Genomic DNA, 22059 nt, shown 5'->3' with positions numbered 1-22059 from the left:
CACGGTATCTGCCAGAATATGAAATGCCATCCAAGCCGACATGATTAAATTACCTAACACTACCTGATGCCCCATTGCTGCTGTTAATTATTACAAAGACATGCTTTACATCAGATATTGTCGGGATTTCTTTTTGTAGAGGAGACAGAGTGCAGTTAATCCTTACTAATTACCAACATAAACGGCTCTGTTGGGACTAGTGCTATGCACAAGGGTAGAAGACGGGCCAACTTCCATTCCAAAACCTTGCTACCTAGGCCAGATAATCCACCCTCTATAAATGGAAGTGAACCAGCATAAGGAGAGTAAATGCTGCACTCTTTTAGAGGGTGTAGCAGTCGCTGTTGTGTATGCTCCTTCACGGTTCTCAGAGACTTTTTGCCTGCCACAGGCAAAATTACTGGGTGAAAAGTGGTGCAGCCCCACCATAACTGTGGCTTAAAAGTCACAACAGCATCCTTACTTACTGGTGTTTATTAATGGAGTGCAAGTTTGCCATAATGTGGCTGGAATTGAGATTAGCATGGCTGTAAATTTCAATCGTTTTATACAGTCTGTTAGTTCAAAATGTTTTTATATTTTCAAAGCAAGAGAAGGTTAAAAGAGAATAAAGAAAATGTGAGTACATTTGACAAACAGATGAGTAAAATTAACTGAAACAATGGTAGTGCAAAATCTAACATTTGCTACAACAGAACTCTAGCAACAGCATTTTACGTCACTGCCACAATATGGTTTACTGTAGAGATGGGACGAATACTTGATTCATTCATGAACAGTGCAATTTTCAGGTATGCATATTTGTATGAATACATCTATTAAAAAATATAATACTTGCTATAGGATTCCACTACTGAATGGTGAACTAGTGGCGATTTGAGATCTGCTGCGGCTATTCAAATTCTGCTTAAAGTAATGTATACTTTTAAAAGTTTATTTTACAAGAGTTTGATTTTATTGGACTGCAAGAATAACAATTTTCTACCCTCTGATTACCTTGTCTTTATAGCTTATCATGTTAAGTAGTTACTGAGATTTGGAGTCAGTCTTCAGGGTATAGCATTAGCTGCTATTCTGCATTTAGTCAAGAAATGAAAAAGTAGATTCGTCCCTTCCCTAGTTGGCTGCACACAGAAAGAATTTGCAAACAGAAGCAAATTTAGAAGAAATATAAAAGCGGTAAGCAGTACCTGACCAGAAAGGAGTGGAGGAAGGGGGAACAAAGCTGTAGTCTGGAGAAGTTATAAAAGAAAACCCACAGAACAAAGAGGGGGCTTAGAGAAAGAAAGAGAAAAAGAGAGAAGCAAAAGAATGTTGAAATATTGGCAAAAAATAGAAATACTCATATTTAAATAATGTAAGTCATTGGTAATAAGGAAACTACGGTTCCTCACTGAGGAAGTCTGGAAGGAAATTGACTGTGAAAAGTAGAAAATGTAGATCTATGATTTCATTTTTCACAATTATTTTTGAAAAACAAAAAATAAAAAACAAATCCATTTTGGGTTTGGCAGAAAAGAATTTTAAACTGTTTTTTCTTACAAATAAAGTGGTTTCTTTTCTTAATACATTTTAAAATGCTTTTGGCCCTAACTCAGCCAAGTTCTTAAGCATGTGTCTAAGTTCAAGTACATAAGTATTGCTACTGGTATTCATAGGACTATTCACATGCTTAACTTAGGCATGTTCTTAAGTACCTTGTTAAACTGGACCTCACACCATGCATGCAGGGATCACAGCATTCTACTCTGATAACTATTAATATCAATGGGAATTAGATGCATGTTTCGTATCCTTTAAGGACTAAATAATGGTTTGGATCCATATATACTACTCACATTCAGTTCAGTGGAAGTTCTGAGCACACACAAAAGGCAGAATTTGGCTCAGGAACTTAAACTTGTGCAGCCAGTATTCTAGCCCCCACTCTGATGGATAAATGTAATGTATCCTCAGGTAATCAAAGAGTTAAGGACACATTAATTAAATCTCCAACACATTTACAGTACGCAGGTTGCTGGTCACCCAATTGCTGTCCTTTGGGTGGCAGTATGTTTTCTACCAGCAAAAAAGTACATGGCCATTATTGAAAATTAGGACCAAAGAACATACCACACCACTAAAACCCATCTTCGTTTGTTTACATTCATCTAAGAAAAAAGTAAAGTACATCTAGATGTCTTGACATATTTGATAGTTGACTAGGTATCCTCATGCTTACTGAAAGTGTGCAATGAACATCTAAAAAGAGGAGACAAGTCCTGGGACATTGGGAGATTAAAAAGAACCACTGGACAATTTTCTGAAGTAAGTGAAAAGACAACTTAATTTTAGGTATGAAATGATAATTCAGTCCTAACAACCAAGTATTGAGAGAACTGTGACGCAAGCATGCCAGCTTTCAAATCACCCTTTGTCTCATATTCTAAGAAATAATATGGAAATTGTATTGAAAGTCATATCAAAAAAGTACAGGAGAACCTAACATCCATTTAATATTCTGACCTTCAAAGGGGAAATAAATAAAACCATTAAAATAAAACCCTTTTTCCAATCATCTTAGACAAGTAGGTGATTTGGAGCTGCCTTTGGATTTCTCAAGACATTCGGTATTAATACTTGATGGACTTTTGCAATGTCTGCAGTAGAGCTTCTTAAATTTCTAAAAAATGCTCCAAGTCAGAAATGTCTCTCTCTGCTAATGTTACGAAGTTTTGCCCAATGCATACCGAATACTATGAAGGTATCAAAGGACAAAAAAATGAAACTTCTCATTAGAGAAGATGTATTTATTACCAAAAAAAAAAAAAAAATCCAAAACGGATGTTCATATGAGCAGAGCAGTGAAAAATGTTTCTCTCAAACCTCCACTCAGTCTCAGATTGAAGTTGGGAGCTTGACATATTTAATTGCCTCAGCCTGTGCTTGTGAAAATCTGGTGAACATGGGGCTCAGGTTATGCACCCCCCAGCTGGAAAACTGACAAATTGAGGGGAAGGAGGTTTGCCATTCAGACTCCCTCTCAAAAGCTATCCCTTCTATGCCTTCAAAGGAGAGCAGGAGGTGGTCAGAGAGGAACTGGCTGATTGAAGATTCCCTTGGGGAATAAAGTGAATTCAACTCAAATGTCCAAAAAATCTGCAGTGGCTGGTTTGCTTCTGAGGGTATGTCTACACTACGGGACTATTCTGATTTTACATAAACCGATTTTGTAAAACAGATTGTATAAAGTTGAGTGCACGTGGCCACACTAAGCACATTAATTCGGCGGTGTGTGTCCATGGTCCGAGGCTAGCGTCGATTTCTGGAGCATTGCACTGTGGGTAGGTATTCTGTAGCTATCCCATAATTCCTGCAGTTTCCTTCGCCCCTTGGAATTCTGGGTTGAGATCCCAGTGCCTGATGGGGCAAAAATCATTGTCATGGGTGGTTCTGGGTAAATGTCATCACTCATTCCTTCCTCCGGGAAAGCAATGGCAGACAATCATTTCGCGCCCTTTTTCCCTGGATTGCCCTGGCAGACGCCATAGCATGGCAACCATGGAGCCTGTTTTGCCTTTTGTCACTGTCACCGTATGTGTACTGGATGCCGCTGACAGAGGCGGTACTGCAGTGCTACACAGCAACATTCATTTGCCTTTGCATGATAGCAGAGACAGTTATCAGTTGTTCTGTACCGTCTGCTGTGCCATTGTAAATTGGCAATGAGATGATGGTTATCTGTCATTCTGTACTGTTTGCTGCTGTCATGGGTGCCAACGGCTGAGGTCGGCCGGGGGCGCAAAGACAAAAATGGGAATGACTCCCCAGGTCATTCCCTCCTTTATGTTGTATCTAAAAATAGAGTCAGTCCTGCCTAGAATATGGGGCAGGTACTAGAGAACCAGAGAGCACAGCTGCTCCGTGTCAGATCCCGCAAAAATGATGAACTACATGCCATTCTAGGGGGTGCCCCTGCAGCAACCGCATCTGTTGCTTCCCTGCTCCCCAACCCTCCTGGGCTACCGTTGCAGTGTCCCCCCATTTGTGTGATGAAGTAATAAAGAATGCAGGAATAAGAAACACTGAGTTGTTAGTGAGATAAAATGAGGGGGAGGCAGCCTCCAGCTGCTATTAGTCCAGGCAGGACATTAAGCGGTGCCTGGGAGAGGAGCCCAGCATCCTGCTGCTATGATAGTCCAGGTAGTACAGAATCTTTTCTTTACACATGAAAGGGAGGGGGCTGATGGAGCTCAGCCCCCAGTTGCTATGATGTGGACAGTTACCAGCCGTTCCGTACCATCTACTGGGAATGACCGGGAGCCATTCCTATTTTTACCCAGGCACCCCCGGCCAGCCTCATCTGAGGCCAGCCAGGAGCACTCACGGGCTGATGATGACGACGGATAGCAGTCATATTGTACTGTCTGCCACCGGAGAGGGGAGGGGAGCGGATACTGCTCTTCACTGCCGCAGCATCGCGTCTACCAGCAGCATTCAGTAGACATAGGGTGACACTGAAAAAAGTCAAGAAACGATTTTTTTCCCTTTCCTTTCCCGGGGGGGGGGGGGGTAAATTGACAAACTATACCCTGAACTACCCCGGACAATGTATTTGACCCTACAGGCATTGGGAGCCAAGAATGCAAATGCTTTTCGGAGACTGCTGGGAACTGTGGGATAGCAGGAGTCCTCAGTACCCCCTCCCTCCCTCCATGAGCATCCATTTGATTCTTTGGCTTTCCATTACGCTTGTCACACAGCACTGTGCTGTGGACTCTGTATCATAGCCTGGAGATTTTTTTCAAATGCTTTGGCATTTCGTCTTCTGTAACGGAGCTCTGATAGAACAGATTTGTCTCCCCATACAGCGATCAGATCCAGTATCTCCCGTACGGTCCATGCTGGAGCTCTTTTTGGATTTGGGACTGCATCGCCACCTGTGCTGATCAGAGCTCCACGCTGGGCAAACAGGAAATGAAATTCAAAAGTTCGCGCGGCTTTTCCTGTCTACCTGGCCACTGCATCCGAGTTCGGATTGCTGTCCAGAGCGGTCACAATGGCGCACTGTGGGATACCGTCCGGAGGCCAATACCGTCGATTTGCGGCCACACTAACCCATATCCGATATGGTAATACCAATTTTGGCGCTACTCCTCTCGTTGGGGAGGAGTACAGAAACCGATTTTAAGAGCCCTTTATATCGATATAAAGGGCCTCGTTGTGTGGACGGATACAGCGTTAAATCTGTTTAACGCTGCTAAAATCAGTTTAAACACGTAGTGTAGACCAGGCCTAAGTTGCAATCCCTGCTAACAAAATTCCAGAGAACAAATTCTCTAACTGCTTTGCATATCAAACACTGCAGGGTTCACATACCCTAACTATGAGGGTAATGCCAACTTGGAAAAAACTAACAGGGCAGCAGTAAAACTAAAAAGCATGAGTTGCAGATGATCTGCCAACAATACACCTCTACCGCGATATAACACGACCCGATATAACACAAATTCGGATATAACGTGGTAAAGCAGCACTCTGGGGGAGAAGGGGCTGCGCACTCCGGCAGATCAAAGCAAGTTCAATATAACGTGGTAAGAGTTTTAGGCTCCAGAGGACAGCGCTATATCAGGGTAGACGTGTATTTGAGAGGGGCAGAGAAACACTTTTCCTCCAGTGGCCTTGTAACCAAGCAGTGGATCACCTGAGAAAGGGACTTGAAGCAGCTCCTAGTGATCACCTAATAAAGGGGACTGCAACTTCATAAAAAGGGCTCAATTCAGTACAAAGGGAGGGAAAGAGAGTGAGAGCGGCAGATAAGGCTGTGCAGGGGGAGAAAAGGGAGAGGAAAATCCTGGAACCCTGAAAAGTCACTTACCAAATCTCAAAGGACTGTGAGAGTGGTGAGCAAAGTGAGGTTGAGTTTTGTATGCAGGTTTTGTTGTTTATCCATCATCTGTACCATTTGTGCCGTCTAAGAATAAAGTGTGTTTGTTTAGTAATTCCTTTGCAGAGTCTGTGTGTTACTTGCTTACACTGTCACATAGTCCCCCAAAAGGGAAACAGTAAATCAGCTTCAGTGGAACTCTGAGAGCATACTGGTGAGGCCTGGGACAGCTGGAGCTATTTTCAGAGCCTGCCAAGACGGATATAGTGTCTGTATCTGGAGTGTGCGCCTAGCGGCCCAAAGTCAGAAACAATGCCTAAACTCTGCTGAGCCTCAAGAGAACACTAAACTCATGGTTTGGTTCCAGCACTAAAGTCTGGAGTGTCCAGAAGGAAAAGCTCAATCAGATTTATAACAACCTTCAAATCCATTAACCAAAGTGTCATCCAGGATCAAACAATCTGGGTTTTGTTCTTAGCACTGTGGTAATATATTAGGTTTTACATGGGGAATCTGAGAATAGAGAGCCTTTTCATCAATTTGGCCTCAGAGAAATTTTCCAGTTTTCACCAGCAAATGTAGTGAAAAATTGTTCCAATTTCAACATAGCACAAAGCCAAGCCTGCCCAACCTCTTAAGTGGAAAGTGCCCCGCATTCATTTCTCTTGTTCTTCCATATAATCCCTTTTGAACTCCTGTAATGCAGATTTTTTTTCAGGAGTGGAGTGAAGGATGTGAAATATGCACTATATAAAATATTGTATCCTGCAGGAATTTGCAACGGTTGTGATATTTCTCCTATACGTTAATACTCTTACATGTGATACAGATGCCTGCTTCTGGGCCTCCCTCCTATCAACTGGTATAAGAAAGAAGAGGCAGTGCTTCCTTTCTGCTCCTCTGGGAGAATAACTAAAATAAACACAAAGGTAAGGCAGGCAGGGTACACTCCTCCTGCCAGTCAATGCCCTGGCACTCCATGCCAGACAGGGGTGAGGAGAAAAGAGGATAGAGATTGAGAGGGATGGGGAAAGGAAGGGAGAAAGGATAATGGGGGGGGGAGATCATTTGAAAAGAGACAAGGACAGAGAATAACTAGGAACCGGTGTGAAGTCCTGAGAGAATCTAGGATACAATAGGAGGGAGAAAACTCAAAAAACTCATAGTTTGTCTCCACTAAACACCTGCGGCTGGCCCATATCAGCTGACTCAGGCTTACCGGGCTATAAAATTGAAGTGTAGATGTTTGGGCTTGGGGAAGTGGGTGGAGCCCAGAGCTCAGGTTTTAGCCCCAGCCTGAATGTCTACACTGAAATTTTATAGCCCCAAAGCCTGAGCCAAAGTCCGCTGACACAGGCCAGTCACAGGTGTTTAATTGCACGGTATACACCCAGAGGAAACAACGAAAGAAAAAAAGAGAAGAAAGAAAAGAGGAAACAGGATGATACAAAGAAACAAAGAAAAACAATGAAAATGGATGAAAAATAATCTGAAGACAATGTGTCCTAAAATTCCCCTAATGCTCCTGTTTTACCGAAAAAAAATGAGAAAGTCTCTTGGAAATTATATATGCATGTCCATGGAGTATAGCTAAACAAGTGACAATTCAAGAAGAAATCTAGTAAGTGAAAATGATGGAATAGTCAAAATCATTGCTACAAGACACTGGGCTTGACTGTATCTTCATTCACAGCAGTCTTCATATTGTCGAAGTCATCATTAATTTTTACTTTCTTCTTCTTATCTGGTGCAGTGCAAAGATACGGCCATTGCCTGAAATGCTGTGAAGTCTAATATTCTTTCAGGGAAAAATTAAATATTTTCAAGAGACCACATAACAGTTGTTTTAAATAGCACTGAACTTCTAAAAAGGCAACAACAGTTTTATAGACTTTCCTTTAAAATGGAACATGTTACGTGTTCATAAGAGCAGAATTACACATATTGTAGCTATTTACTCCAAAAATACGAAGTCTTCTAACAGATATTTATATGGTATGTATTTTGAAAATTCTTTTAGAAGCGTTGTACAGGCTTGCAAATTATGGCCTTAAAAGATAGGTATAAAAACCAAATGAAATGATTCAACAAATGACATAGTACTTGAAAAACTGTGTGTGTGTGTGTGTCTTTACTGAAACCCTAATTTACAAAAATGCAGTTGTAGTAGATGACTAATCTATTTAAATCTCAATCCAAGATTAGAAATGGTTACTTATTTATACATGTAACTGAAAACAGTGCCGCCTATGTAAACATCTGCAAAAACTAGGCAGCCTCCAAATTAAATCTCTCACGTGCATTTCTAATAGATTTTTGAACACTAACCTGATTTTAAGTTTGGCAGCAAGGAAGTCTCACTATACATGTTCATAAACCTGTTGGCAGATCTGATTATGCTTAGCTGTAGAAAAATCCTAGCTGAACACATTACCATATTAATTGGTTACATGTCAAAAATGCAAAATGAAGATGTTTTAAATATCATTATGCTTTTGGAGTTAAAATAACAGCAAATAATATGAACAATGATAATACTCACAGTTACTGCTTGCTTTATTACTCCTTGGTCCATCTGAATTTTCAGATTCCTTGTATGGAACCTGAAGAGTCGTATCCAAACTTCGGAAACCTTCTTTGAGAGAGTGGTGCTTGTAGTACTCTACAAGTTCCTTTGAGGAAGAGGGAATAAAACATTACTGGAAATTTAATTTGCATCCTTTTCAACAGTAAGATATATAGTTAATGATAGTTTTCTTATACAGGTGAGCTTATCATTAGAGCTGAGCAAATAATTGATTTTTCAGTTCAGGGCTAAACATAAAATAAAACAAAAAAAAAACCACCCTGAAAATAAATGTATTTGGTTTCATTCAAGAAATGGAAATATTTCACTTAGGTCAAATTGGCATTTTATTTTCAAAATGTTGTTTTGACATTTTAAAAATCTTTTTTGCAGATTAAACTTTTTGCTGAATTTTACCTAGATTCACGAACAGTTTCAGTGCCCTGAAAAATGTGTTTTTGGTGAGATTATTAGTTGCTGAAAAACTTCCACCCAACTCTATTTATAATAGATAACTGCACAGTAAATATACATAAAGCCATGTTACCTAAAATAGCTACTCCTTGCATAGATGAGCTCAACACCCTATTTGTATCACCGCCTTCTATTTAGTTTGTTGTACTTGAGTTACTAATGCTTTGATTCAGATTTATAGGACAAAAAAATCATACTTCTCTGTTTGAAAGGAGTATTTACTCCTTTCAATCAGATTGATTAATTAATATTTGCCTTATGGAACAAAAGGTAAAAGGGGAGGTCAGCTGCTTGCTAACTACTCACTGTACCTATCTTTACTTTCTCAGGTTCTTTCTACAGTGATAAATAATGATCATCCACAAATCTTTTTCTGAAAACACAGACACCAGATAACAGTGTGAGCCTTAAAATCAACAGGTGCTTTCTCCTCAGGTATAAGGACTACGTAAATGTTTCGAGATGATTTCATAAGATAATGTGCAGTGTATCAGATGGCATCAGGAATAAGTCCAGAGTACACAGCTTTTCACATTCTCCATGGATCCAATCTGAGACTTTTCCATATGTTTCATAAATGATTGATAAAGTAGAATATGAAAGCTAAGGAGGTAAAATACAATACAGTTCTCATTGTAAAACCTCCAAACATTAAGAACTCATGATATTTCTATGCAGTATTCAAATCTAGTATGCAACTCTTAAGGCTTGTCTGCATGGTAGTACAATGCACACAATGGGTCTGTGATATCTAAAGCACACTAATATACTGTGCATTAAGTGGTCCATGTAGACCCTGTTGGTGTGCATAAGATGTTCCCTACTGCACTTTATGTATGTTTGTGAAAGCTCACTAGTGAACATTTAATGCACACCAGCAGGGTCTACAGAGACCAATAAACGAGCAACACGTTAGTGTGGTTTAGAAATCATACCCCTGCAGTGCACATTACTGTGTAGACAAGACTTAGATTTGAATGAGCCAGTCTATGGATTGGATCAACAGATTTACGTGAATAAGTTCAGCAGAGTGTTTCTCTACAGAGTAAGGAATAAGAGTACATGTTGAGTAGGAAAATCAAAGCAAACCCACTTCAGTTAATTATTCTGTTCCTTCAAGCATGGACATTTTGTTTTTCAAAATCAAATACAGTAATTCATTGTAAACACTTAACTCTCATCGCCAATTCATTCAATAATCCCATTTTGTTCTGCCATGTTTAAGTTTCCAAAAACAAAATCAATCAGGCCAGGCTCCAGTGCAAATAAGGAAAAAGCAATAATTTCATTCTGATTTACCAACCAGCCTACACTCTCCTACAAAAATCTAAAATGGTCCGTGCAATAAATTAATTCCAATGAATAAAATGACCTTAAATCATTCAGCCAAGATCTAGTGCACTAAGTGTAAGTTCATGAATACTGTCTTATTGGTAAACTTCTGAACTGAATTTTGGAGCTCTTCAGTCCCATGCTGTACAGTGTTGTACGTCTCAGTAGCTAGCTCAAAGGTAGAGTCCAAACCAAAAGTAAAATCCACACCTGCTTTTAGTAGTTCACAATCACTGACTTCCAGGCACTACAAGTAAACAGAAAAGCCAGGAACAAAAAGAAATATTTGGGCTTCTGTTATCTTACATTAAACACATCAGGCATGCTACAATGTCAGCATTGCAAGTGGCTTTCACAAATAATCAGTGAGTACCCAGGTATTCAAATTACCAAGACAACAGGCACTAGGAAAGGGTGGTTTGTAGGCAGCATTTGGAAATGGATTCCCTGGTATATGGAACACCAAAATGAATGGTGTATAACCTGGTACAGATTAGTTGGGAGGAGTTGATTATGTTTGGTTAAGACAGAAAGTCTATTGCTATAATAAGACAGATTTTATTAACTGACAAATCAGTGAAACGGCCCCGTGCCTAGCAAAATTTTAAGTCAGGATCACAGGATACCAACTACTTTTAAAACTTTTGTTTGTGTTCATTATTTACACCAAAATGATATGAAAAATGACGACTTTATACATTTGATATACATGTCTACTGTGACAAGTCTAGAGAGAGATGAATGGTCATATCCCCAGACAGTGTAAACCAGGCTCCACTGAAATCAATTGAGATACGACTACACAGGCTGAGGATCTGGCCCTATATTACTGGATTCTTACATGTTACAGCCAGGCACCCTAGGTTCTCCACATGACAGCCGTAGTTTTCACAGTATATTTGATAAATAAAAAGCAGAGTGGGAGAGCTCCTACTTTTGTTTATTACTTAAAAGAAATATACAGTGCCATTACAGGTCATTGCTTTGGGCCCTCATGATAGCTGATTTGGTTTTCCCTACCACTCACAGATCCACTCTAAAAACTAATTCTGTACTGGATTTACTTGCTTCTTCTGGACAGTATTGATGATGTTCTTGATCTCTACAGCAAAGTAATTGGTCTATGGCACATGGCAGTGGTGCTCACATAGATCCACCAGTCTGTTCTACCATTGCATGGCATACTTTATAATGCTACGGTTAGGGAATCAAGCAACTTTTTCACACTGAATGTTAAACATGGCCAAAATGCTACTGATCGGCCTTTTCAGCACAGATTTCTGTTATCTTCCCTGTTTGTCAGCTTTGATGGGAGCTCTATTCTTTTGCTTTCGAAGCTGGCAATCCTGTAGTTATTTCTGATTTGCAGTGTGCTTTTGAGATCTATATCAAACACACTGTAAAACTGTCTCACCATCACCTAAGGAAATTCTGCAGGATCTGACTCCAGATGAGCTGTCTTGACAAGATATTGATATCCCTTTCATTATTTCCCAAATGGACTACTGAAATGTTTGTTTACCCCTTCCCTCATGCATTTGCAAGTTCTACTGAGCTCTCTTGTTATCAAAACTGAGATCTCCAGGCACTCTGCTCTTGTTCTAAGAGAACTTCACGGCCAAGTGAAAACACACATCAGTTTGTGAAATCGGCTTGGAGTGTACTTGCCATGGGGTCTATGCTGCTTGCATTCAAATGAGGATTTCTTCAGTTAAGATCATACTGAGTGTAAATCTTGGTTTAACTCCTTGTGGCTCACAGAAAGTTCTTGATTTAAAGACTGGAACCCTTTTTTTTCAGGTGCTAAATTTAAATCAAGCCTTAAGACTCCCTTGTTTTGCAACATCCCTCCCCATTCTTGCTCTGCATTATCCTTCATTTGAATATATTGTTTGTAGAGTGCTTTGAAGAGGTATGCAGGAAAGGTGCAGTGTAAGTGTTATTTAACTGATTGATCTAAATATATCTATTGAACTAGCTTCCCTTAACACCATACCAGCAAAAGCTTGCTTGGTGAAATTTTACAAATGCACTTGAGGTACTTCATTCAGACTCCTTATATGTATAAGTGTTGTATTACCAAAACAAAATAAAGGGTCAGGATTCTTATTGAGAAAATCGTCCAAAGAAGATTTCAGGATTCAAAAGGTTTTCTCCCCATTACCAGGGGATCCTGGGGAAACATTTTAAATTGGTAACAAAATGAAAACACACTGGACAAGGCAATTATGATGACTTGGGCTCAATTCTTGAGCATGGCTCAGCTGTGCTTGGTGTAGGACCTGAAGGTGGTGGGAGGGACCATTTTTGCACTCCCCCAATCCACGACACTTTGGCTTCCTTCATAAATTACAGCAGCTGTTTTACTTAGACTGGGTGACAATGACCCCAGTGGGCCATTACTCCAGCTAAGTATTTCTTTACTATGTCAGCATTCCAGTCACAGGTCCATTCTCTGGATATGCCCCCTTTGCTATAGACAAGGAGTGGCCAAACTGGGGCTCCCAAGCTGCATGCAGCTTTTTTACAGTAAAGTATAGAACCTCCTCCTTCTCTACCTATCAGACTTGGGCAGAGGGGGGACGGGAGAACTCAGGACCTCTGCCTTGCAGTGGGATGGTGGGATAGGGGCTTCTACCTAGTGGGGAGAAGGGTTTTGGGGCTTCAGCACTGCAGGACATGCCTGCTGGGTCTTGGGGCTTCAGCCAGAGTAGGGCAGAAGCCCCAAGCCCTGGCAGGCGTCTCCCGAGCGGCAGAAGCCCCAAGCCCTGGCAGATGCACCTCAGCTCTTGAAGTTCTGAAGACTGTCATATGTGGCTCAGGGGGTGAGTAAGTTTGGCAACCCCTGTTATAGAGGGACACAACGCTGGTTATACAGCTTGTGGGACTCCTCAGCTGAAAGCCGAACAGTTTGTCAGTGTTGAGACTGCCATGATAGATAAGACACAACACTTAGTCTATATACACAGATATTCTGAACAGGGTTAGACAGAGCTTGTCCCAACAGGGTTAGCCAACACAAAACTGAAAATGCCAAAAACTACCTAGAGCCTTATCAACACTACTACTTACACCGCAAGAGCAGAACCAGTGGTAGCCACAATAAAAAATCTCTTTGGGTAGAGACAACCCAAGCACCAGACTGCGCTTGACAGGCACTGGCCTATATTGATGTGTGACAGAAAAACAAAATTTCTCTACCGGGGTAGCACAGCCCAGGGAACAGACAGAACAACGTCCCTGACATCTAAGGCTTATTTGATGTGCGGGGGTCATTATCCAGCCTACTCCCTGCCCTTTTTGGGGTGGTTAGCATGAAGAGGAATACTACCAGGGAGTAATCTCTACTCTCAGGAGAGTGCAGAGACTTCACCAGTTGCTGACCACGTGCAGGTTTCTTCCCCTCTAAAGCACATCACTGAAGGGGCCCCAAGCTGGCTCTAATTTTACATACAAATATTTTTAAGCATACACCAACACCATCTTCACTGACATCTAAGACTGAACATCACAAATATATAAAGGAACGATGGACACGATTCTAACCTGAAAGTATTTCTGCATACCACATTTCTGCAAATCTGCAGAACCAGCATGTACATCAACAGCAATAGTGGCATGGGAATTGCACACTGAAAAAACCTAATCAATACTTACCATTAAACTTTTAAATTTCTTATTTTCCGCAATGTGAAAAAAGCCATCTCTTGTTAAAATCTTGATGTGTTTCACTTCGTTATTGTACCTGTGGGCAATTAATAACTTCTGAATATAAATGTGTTTTTAATCAGTGGTGATCAATAATTACCTGAGGGCATACCCCAAAAACACTACATGAATAAATTCTTAAGACAAAATGTATATCCATGCCAATACACAGCTGACATCTAATTAAGCAAATATATTTATTAGTGTATGAATGAAGATGTAGCCTGTATTCAGAAAAAAAAAGTTACTTCTAATTAGGGGATCCCACATATTGCTTGCTTTCAAGTTCATATTGAGGATCGATGCAGAAACAAACAAGACTCTCTTAGTAATTTGTACTGATAGAACACACTCTACTGAAATGTATTTGCTAACACACTCTTTACTGAAATATCCTAGAAACTAAAGGGTTGAACTGACTCCCCTTAACATCAATAGGAGCTGAATCAGGACTAAAAGATTGCCTGTTAGTATCCAAGAGGCCACTGTAAACTGGTATCTTTCCATTAACTTCAGTGGCGCTATGCTGATGTACACTTTTTGTCCTATATGCCTGAACTACTTTTCTAGCAACTGATATTTTTATGTACTAAGTGACAGGATATTATATTATCATCTAAGCTGCAATGAGATTCATAATTTTCTGTATTTACTGATTACAAACATCTGCCTAGGCAATAATGAAAACAGGAAATCTATTTCTGTAAAAGTGCTTGTCCACTTACTTAATGCTTATTGCATATTCTCCTGACTCTTTGGTCCTGTGCCGCACCAGGTAAGTTCTATTTACCCTGTTAATAAGTTCACTCTCAGCTTGCAGCCTCTCCATTGCTCCTGCATACCTGTAAGGAAAGCAAATAAATACTAGCCAGGCTCATCTTTGAAGCTGTGCAGCAGGTCTTTCCAATACACAAATTAATGTTCCAGTATTTTACATGAGATGGTGAATGAAAGATATGTCAAAAGCTACTGGTAAATGAACTGTATTTCAAGATTGTGCTGGAAAATAATAAAAAGCATAGAAATTTCTAAGTAATGGTAAAATATGCAATACGCTCTCCCACTTTTGGACATAAAGGACTATGGCTTCTATTCAGAAAAGCACTGAAGCACAAGATTAAGTCCATCCCTGTTTAGAAAAGCACTTATGCATGTGCTAACTTTTAGGCTATGTCTACACTATGGACCTTACAGCGGCACAGCTTTACCACTACAAGTGTGCCGCTGTAAGGTCTCCCACATAGCTGCTCTTTTGCTGGCAGGAAACAGCTCTCCTGCTGGCATAATTAAACCACCCCCAATGAGTGGCATTAGCTATGTTGGCACCAGCAATTTTGCTGGCGAAACTAGGGGTGTTTTTTACCATCAAAAGTGGTAGTGTAGACAAAACCTTAAACATGTGCCTAAACCCCACTGACTTCAAAAGCACTTAAGCACATACTGAAGTACTTTGCTGAACTGGGGCCTATACTGAAAATATAATTAAACGGAGGCCTGGACCAGGTGGTGGAATTTACTTATTTGAAATATTTTGTATATACACTATATTATACCAGTCTTTTACTAGTATAAGTCCACTGACTTCAGGTGAAGTTGGTGTAACAGACTGGAGAATCAGCCAACTGATGCACTAATTTTGTTTTTAAACAAACGAAAATAATTTCATTTGATTCATATTATTTATTTTACTCTAAAGGCTAAAATGTAAATGTGCAGACTAAATCCTAACAGATTAGATTCAAAATCTACTTCAGCCCTCAACTATGGCCAGGTCTGAAATGGTTGAGACAAAAGATTCCATAAGGATCTGCCTGCAGAGATCTGCTTGCAGAATTGGGGTCTACATTTTTAACTGTGGGGGAAAATGTGCATTTATTAAAATGAAATAATTGCTTATTTTTACTTTTTAAAAGCAGAATAATTTCAGTCAATATTTGGAACCAGTACTGTGCACAATTTTTAAAAATGAATACATATAACTATAATACAGTTATATATATAGTTATACTACTTAATCTAGTATTAAAAAAAAATTTAAATATCACAAAAAAATCAAATTTCTACTTTGGGGCTGCTTTTAGTTTTTAAAGAACGTATCAGAGACAATTTTCTTCAAATTATCACAAAATATGAGCTCCCAGGCTTGAGACTTTTTAAGGCAAGTTTCAGCCTAAGGCAATTTCCCACGTTTAAGTTACAAATGCTTAGAAAATAAAGTGTTATCCTGAAAAGGCACAAAGAACCTCAACTTTAGTTTTTGAACACAATGCTATTTTTGTCCTCTCTTCTGTCAAAACTATAAGGAGAATAATTGAAGCTAGAATCAAATTAAAAACAGCAACTTTTCCCCTTCAGGATTTTATTCACTGTCTACGAAAGCTAAGTTTTTGTTTGGATCAGTGGATCTGATTCTGATCTCACTTACTGCAACCCAGTACAAATCAGGAATACATTTGTAAAACCAGGGTAAAAACAGAATCAGTCACTGTGCATTTATAATCCTTTTAAGTCAAATTCACTCCAGAGCAGAGGGTTTACACTACACTATGATTCATTTTGACAGTGGTTGTAGAGTTGATACATTGTCCATTTACATCACTTAATAGATAGCTTTTCTGTCAAACAAAATTTCAGCAGAATTATTCACAAAACAAAATATCACTTTCTTCATTTTGTTTAGCCACTTAAAATGTAAGATCTTCTTGCATAATTCATGTTGTACTGATTTTTTCTTATACCACTTTAGAGACCTCTGGGATACAGACTGTGTATATATAGACTTGTAAACAAAATGTCAAAATCATTAAGCACATTATTATATGAGAAATGCTTTTAGGCAGTGCATATACAGTGTTGTTTTCCAAAACTGCTACACAATACCTTCTTCAGAAACCAAGAAAGGTTAAAATAATTTAAATTAGATTGTAATAAACACAGTTTTCTCTCTATGGCTATCTATTTCAACGTGATTTTCAAAGGTCTAGTCCAGGACTCACCATGGTTGGCAAGAGTAGTCTACTGGTTTAGGCACCTAGGGTGTAAAAAGATATCATAAAATATAATTATTTAAAGAATATTGTTCTAATTAATTCACAAATTAGTTAGCACCGATCTAATGACCAAATACCCTACATCAAACCAGGGGGATAAGAATCAGATTAAGGGATGAAGAAATGTGATCAGTTTACTTTATTCAGAATAAATTAATAAAGTGTGTGAATACCCTGTATAGGTCTGAAAACAGGACAGAATATTAAACTTATGTATTTTGTTGTTATAGCTGGGAAGTTTTTTTTTTTAATTTTTGACAGACAAGTGCTACAAATCCCACATTATTTTTTTTTAATCTATCTCAAGTGGATTTTGGCAGTGCCTCCACTCTCATTTCATCCATAACATGCTCATCTAATAGGGCATATTGTTGCAATGCATCATTAAAGTGTGCAACTCAATGTACAATGATGCACACTAAATTCACTAAGTGCTTTTTGAATTAGATTGCCTTGAAAAGGCACTATTCTTAGTTGAAGTAAAAGCTTAGGTGGCATGTTATATAATCTCTTCAGATGGTTAACTGAATAATCCATACATTTCTGAGGTATTGTATGAATTTATTAATACATTTGCATTAAACAAGTTTTAACCTTAAAATTGGATTTAAATGGTTGTCCTTTCAAAATGTGTTCCTGCTTTATTTAATTTTCAAATAGTTTAAAATAAACTAAAATCAAACATACAAAAAAGGATAGTGTATATATGCATATATAATATGTAAATTGAATGAATATTTCCCCAGCTGACTTCCATGCTCCCCACCAACAGATACCAAAACCCCTGAGACCCTCTTGGAGGGCACAGGTTTGGCTAGCTTGAACTTCCCAACCTGCAGAGTGCTGATTTGCTTCCAACCCTTGTGATCCAAATTATAAGGTTCAGGTTCTGAAATGACCTTTGCAGAACTCACAGAGTCCTGCTTACTGCCCTGGGCATTTTGTGTGATTGCCAATTTTTCCTCCTAAGTGTTTTTATAAAAGGTACTTTGGACAGATAACCAGCCTCTTAATCTTATCTGAATGCATCTGAATCTATGATTTTAATGCTGACAATCTGTATTACATTATCACCGAAAACTGTATTTTCCCCAAAGCACAAAGGCGCCACTAGTGCGAATTTGTTGTCAATATGTTAAAGAGTTCTGCTCTAAGAATAGTGTGACCTATTTATTTGCATGATAATAAATCTCCCACCCAGGAAGGTGTTAAAAAGCAATTAGACTAGGCAGAGAGATTGGGGGAGAGAGGGCAAGAGTTAACCAGAACAATGGAAGGCTTCTGTAAAATGCAAAGAGATCAGGAATGGAATTATTGCTAGCCAAATGTCAATATATGTTGTAAGAGAACAAGAAAGAGAGCAGCTGTGACTCTATAATGGACTCCAAAGCCATGACAGCCTACACAAATTCAAAAAGTGTACTGTCCATTTGTAACACCATTGCATCAAAGCTTAGCGACAACAGACATGGGCTGGGATTTAGTTGGTGACACATTCTCTCATATCCCTACATGAACCTCTGACAAGCACTAGGAAAATAAAGCAGCATTATATCAGAACAAAGCCAGGTAGGCTGTTGCTACCAACAGCATAGTACATAGGGCTCAGGCATCATTCCCACCTGACTGAGAGACGGTCTAAATGTTAAAAATGCTGACAGCTAGTACTCCTACCTTCCTATCATTAGTGAAGCTGCTCCACGCAGAAACTGTCAGGAAAAAGCCAAGTGTATATAAAGCCAGTCTTTATATGGAAGATACTTCTATAATTATGTTAGCCTACAGAATTTTCCATTTTGAATGTTTTGTATTGTTAGAATAAAGTTTGGAAAGTAGTTCAAATTACTTGATGTGAGTGTACCAGTGGCAGGACAGTAGTGGCAATTAGGAAGACCACTACCCTCCTTGTATATTGGCATACAGTCCTATATTGGATGGAATCTGACATTCTAAATTGGTTTGGCTCATCTATCATAGCAGGTCATTTTGGTTGCAGACAGCTAGAACACCAGCAATCATTAATCCTTTTCAACCCTGAACGTGTTGATTTGTGAAATAAAGATTGTCCATTGCAGAGAAAAAAGAAAACAATCAAACATTGTACTAGAAGCTGTTGGCTTGCACTGTATTATACATCCAAATCCAAGCAACTGCAATGAGAAAACCGAACCAAATACACAGACTCTGATACTATTCATACGGTATAAAAATATCAGCTGACAAATACTGCATATTGCAAGAAGAATAAAGCATTTATAGGTATAGCTGAGAAGGGACTGGAATTTGATATTCTGGAACTCAGCAGTTTTTCATTCAATATTCAGTCCTAAAGCCTTTTGATATATGTATTTTATGCTGTTTCTGGGCATTTTTATATTGTCCGGTTGTAAAGACTGTAACATTTAATAATAGTACAAGTTATAATATGTTAAAAATCTGATAGATGTTTCGGTATCTTTAACTGCATTGTTTGTCATAATAAGATGTTTATATTTTGCCCTTCCAGGTTAGCAGTGGTGAAGAATCAATTCATCTTTCTCGTCAGTTTATGCCTCTGGTTGCTAACATGTCAGGAATAATATTTATTCATACTGTAAAATCATGTTATTTTCATCCAATCCCCTGCTTAGTAGTATATTTCTAAATTTAGCAGAAAGCTCTGTCACTAGACACTAAGTAATCTTTGTGTTGCCTTGGTAGCTTTAACAGAAGAGTTTCCTTAACTATGTGAGTTTCCCACTTTAAACTACCGTCGTACTCTCTCAAAATGAGCTGATTTTGCCCGATAAGTAAATATGGTCTCCACAGTATTTACAGTAGCCCTCTATATTTATCTTAGGTACTGCCCTAGAGTGGTGTTTCCAAATCCACAGGGCAGCTCCAATGATTGACACTAGCTCAAGGCATGTGCTGACTGTGCCCAATGCCATCCAGCATGACTGTGGGACACTAAACTGTCACAGCCTTTATGCTTAATAAAATATAGTAATAGGGTTACCAAAAAAGTTAAGCTCTGTTACATAATATTTTGATGAGTAGTATATTATCTTTATCGGGCATCTGCTTTGTCACTCTGTTTAACAGGACTAAGGCTATGTCTACACTGGCAACTGAACAACAAAACCTGACAAACAGCGGCCATACTGCATGTCTTTTAGCAGCATGGCTGTAGTGGCACAGCCGTGTTGCTAAGAGCTGCATAGTGTAGACACAGCCTTAAATGTAAAGTAACAATGGCATGACAAGTACCTCTGTGAACAGGATTGTGAGATTATAAATAGGGCTGTCAAGCGATTATAAAGATTAATCGCACTGTTAAACAATCATACAATACCATTTATTTAAATATTTTCGGATGATTCTACATTTTCAAATATATTGATTTCAATTACAACACAGAATACAAAGTGTACAGTGCTCACTTTATTTTTGCCTACAAATATTTGCACTGTAAAAAACAAATGAAATAGTATTTTCAATTCACCTCATACAAGTACTGTAGCGCAATCTCTTTATCATGAAAGTTGAACTTACAAATGTAGAATTAGGTACGAAAAATAACTGCATTCAAAAATAAAACAACGTAAAACTTTAGAGCCTACAAATCCACTCAGTGTTACTTCAGCCGACTGCTCAGACAAACAAGTTTGGTTACAATTTGCAGGAGATGATGCTGGCCACATCTTGTTTACAATGTCACCTGAAAGTCAGAACAGATGTTCGTATAGCTCTGTTGTAGCCGGCGCCACAAGATATTTATGTGCCAGATGTGCTAAAGATGCATATGTCCCTTCATGTTTTAACCACCATTCCAGAAGACATGCTGATGACGGGTTCTGCTTGATAATGATCCAAAACAGAGCAGACCAATGCTCGTTCATTTTCATCATCTTAGTCAGATACCACCAGCAGAAGGTTCATTTTCTTTTTTGGTGGTTCGGGTTCTGGAGTTTCTGCATTAGAGTGTTGCTCTTTTAAGACATCTGAAAGCATGCTCCACACTCTGTCTGTCTCAGATTTTGGAAGGCACTTCAGATTCTTAAACTTTGGGTTGAGTACTGTATCTATACTTAGAAACCTTACATTGGTACCTTGTTTGCATTTTGTCAAATCTGCTGTGAAAGTATTCTTAAAACAAACATGTGATGGGTCATCATCTGAGACTGCTATAATATGAAATATATGGCAGAATGAAGGTAAAACAGAACAGGAGACACACAATTCTCCCTCAAGGAGTACAGTCACAAATTTAATTAATTTTTTTTTAACAAGCATCATCAGTAGGGAAGCATGTCCTCTGGAATGGTGGCCAAAGCATGAAGGGGCATATGAATGTTTAGCATATCTGGCACGTAAATACCTTGCAACGCCGGCTACAAAAGTGCTATGTGAAAGCCTATTCTCACTTTCAGGTGACATTGTAAATAAGAAGCAGTCAGCAGTATCTTCTGTAAATGTAAACTTTGTTTGTCTTAGCAACTGTCTGAACAAGGAGGAGGACTGAGTGAACTTGTAGGCGCTAAAGTTTTACAAGTGTTTTGTTTTTGAGTGTAGTTATGTAACAAAAAAATCTACATTTGTAAGTTACACTTTCACAATAAAGAGATTGCACTACAGTATTTGTATGAGGTGAATTTAAAAATACTATTTATTTTGTTTATTTTTACAGTGCAAATATTTGTAATAAAAAATAATAATATAAAGTGAGCACTGTATACTTTATATTCTGTGTTGTAACAGAAATCAATATATTCAAAAATATAGAAAAACATCCACAAATATTTAATAAATTTCAATTGGTATTCTATTGTTTAACAGTGCGATTAATCACGAAAAAAATAATAGCAGTTAATTTTTCAAGTTAATTGCGTGAGTTAACTGCAATTAATCGACAGTCCTAATTATAAATAAAAGATATGTTGATCTGCTGTTAAATAATATTATGATATATTACTAATGTAGAGATTTATTTTGGAGCTAAGGTTTGATCTAAACTTTAAAGGCCTATCATAATGTGTCAAAACAATCGTATCCATTAAAAGGTGACCCTACCTAATAACAGT

The 22059-nt window shown here is 38.6% G+C and overlaps 1 protein-coding gene across 6 annotated transcripts in view; it reads right to left on the bottom strand.

Annotated features, from left to right (window-relative positions):
- The window catches only part of VAV3 (vav guanine nucleotide exchange factor 3), a 248589-nt gene that overhangs the window by 8008 nt on the left and 218522 nt on the right, over positions 1 to 22059 (bottom strand). For all 6 annotated transcript variants that reach the window (XM_030574176.1, XM_030574178.1, XM_030574177.1 and 3 more), the window contains 4 exons: positions 16943 to 16977; positions 14672 to 14788; positions 13896 to 13983; positions 8409 to 8538 (listed from right to left, as the gene is read on the bottom strand). In XM_030574176.1, coding sequence (XP_030430036.1) covers positions 8409 to 8538; positions 13896 to 13983; positions 14672 to 14788; positions 16943 to 16977 — 370 coding nt within the window. The remainder of the gene's footprint in view (positions 1 to 8408; positions 8539 to 13895; positions 13984 to 14671; positions 14789 to 16942; positions 16978 to 22059) is intronic.

Source organism: Gopherus evgoodei, chromosome 8 (assembly GCF_007399415.2).
Source record: "Gopherus evgoodei ecotype Sinaloan lineage chromosome 8, rGopEvg1_v1.p, whole genome shotgun sequence".
Lineage (NCBI taxonomy): Eukaryota > Metazoa > Chordata > Testudines > Testudinidae > Gopherus > Gopherus evgoodei.
This window is presented reverse-complemented; position numbering and strand designations above follow the sequence as displayed.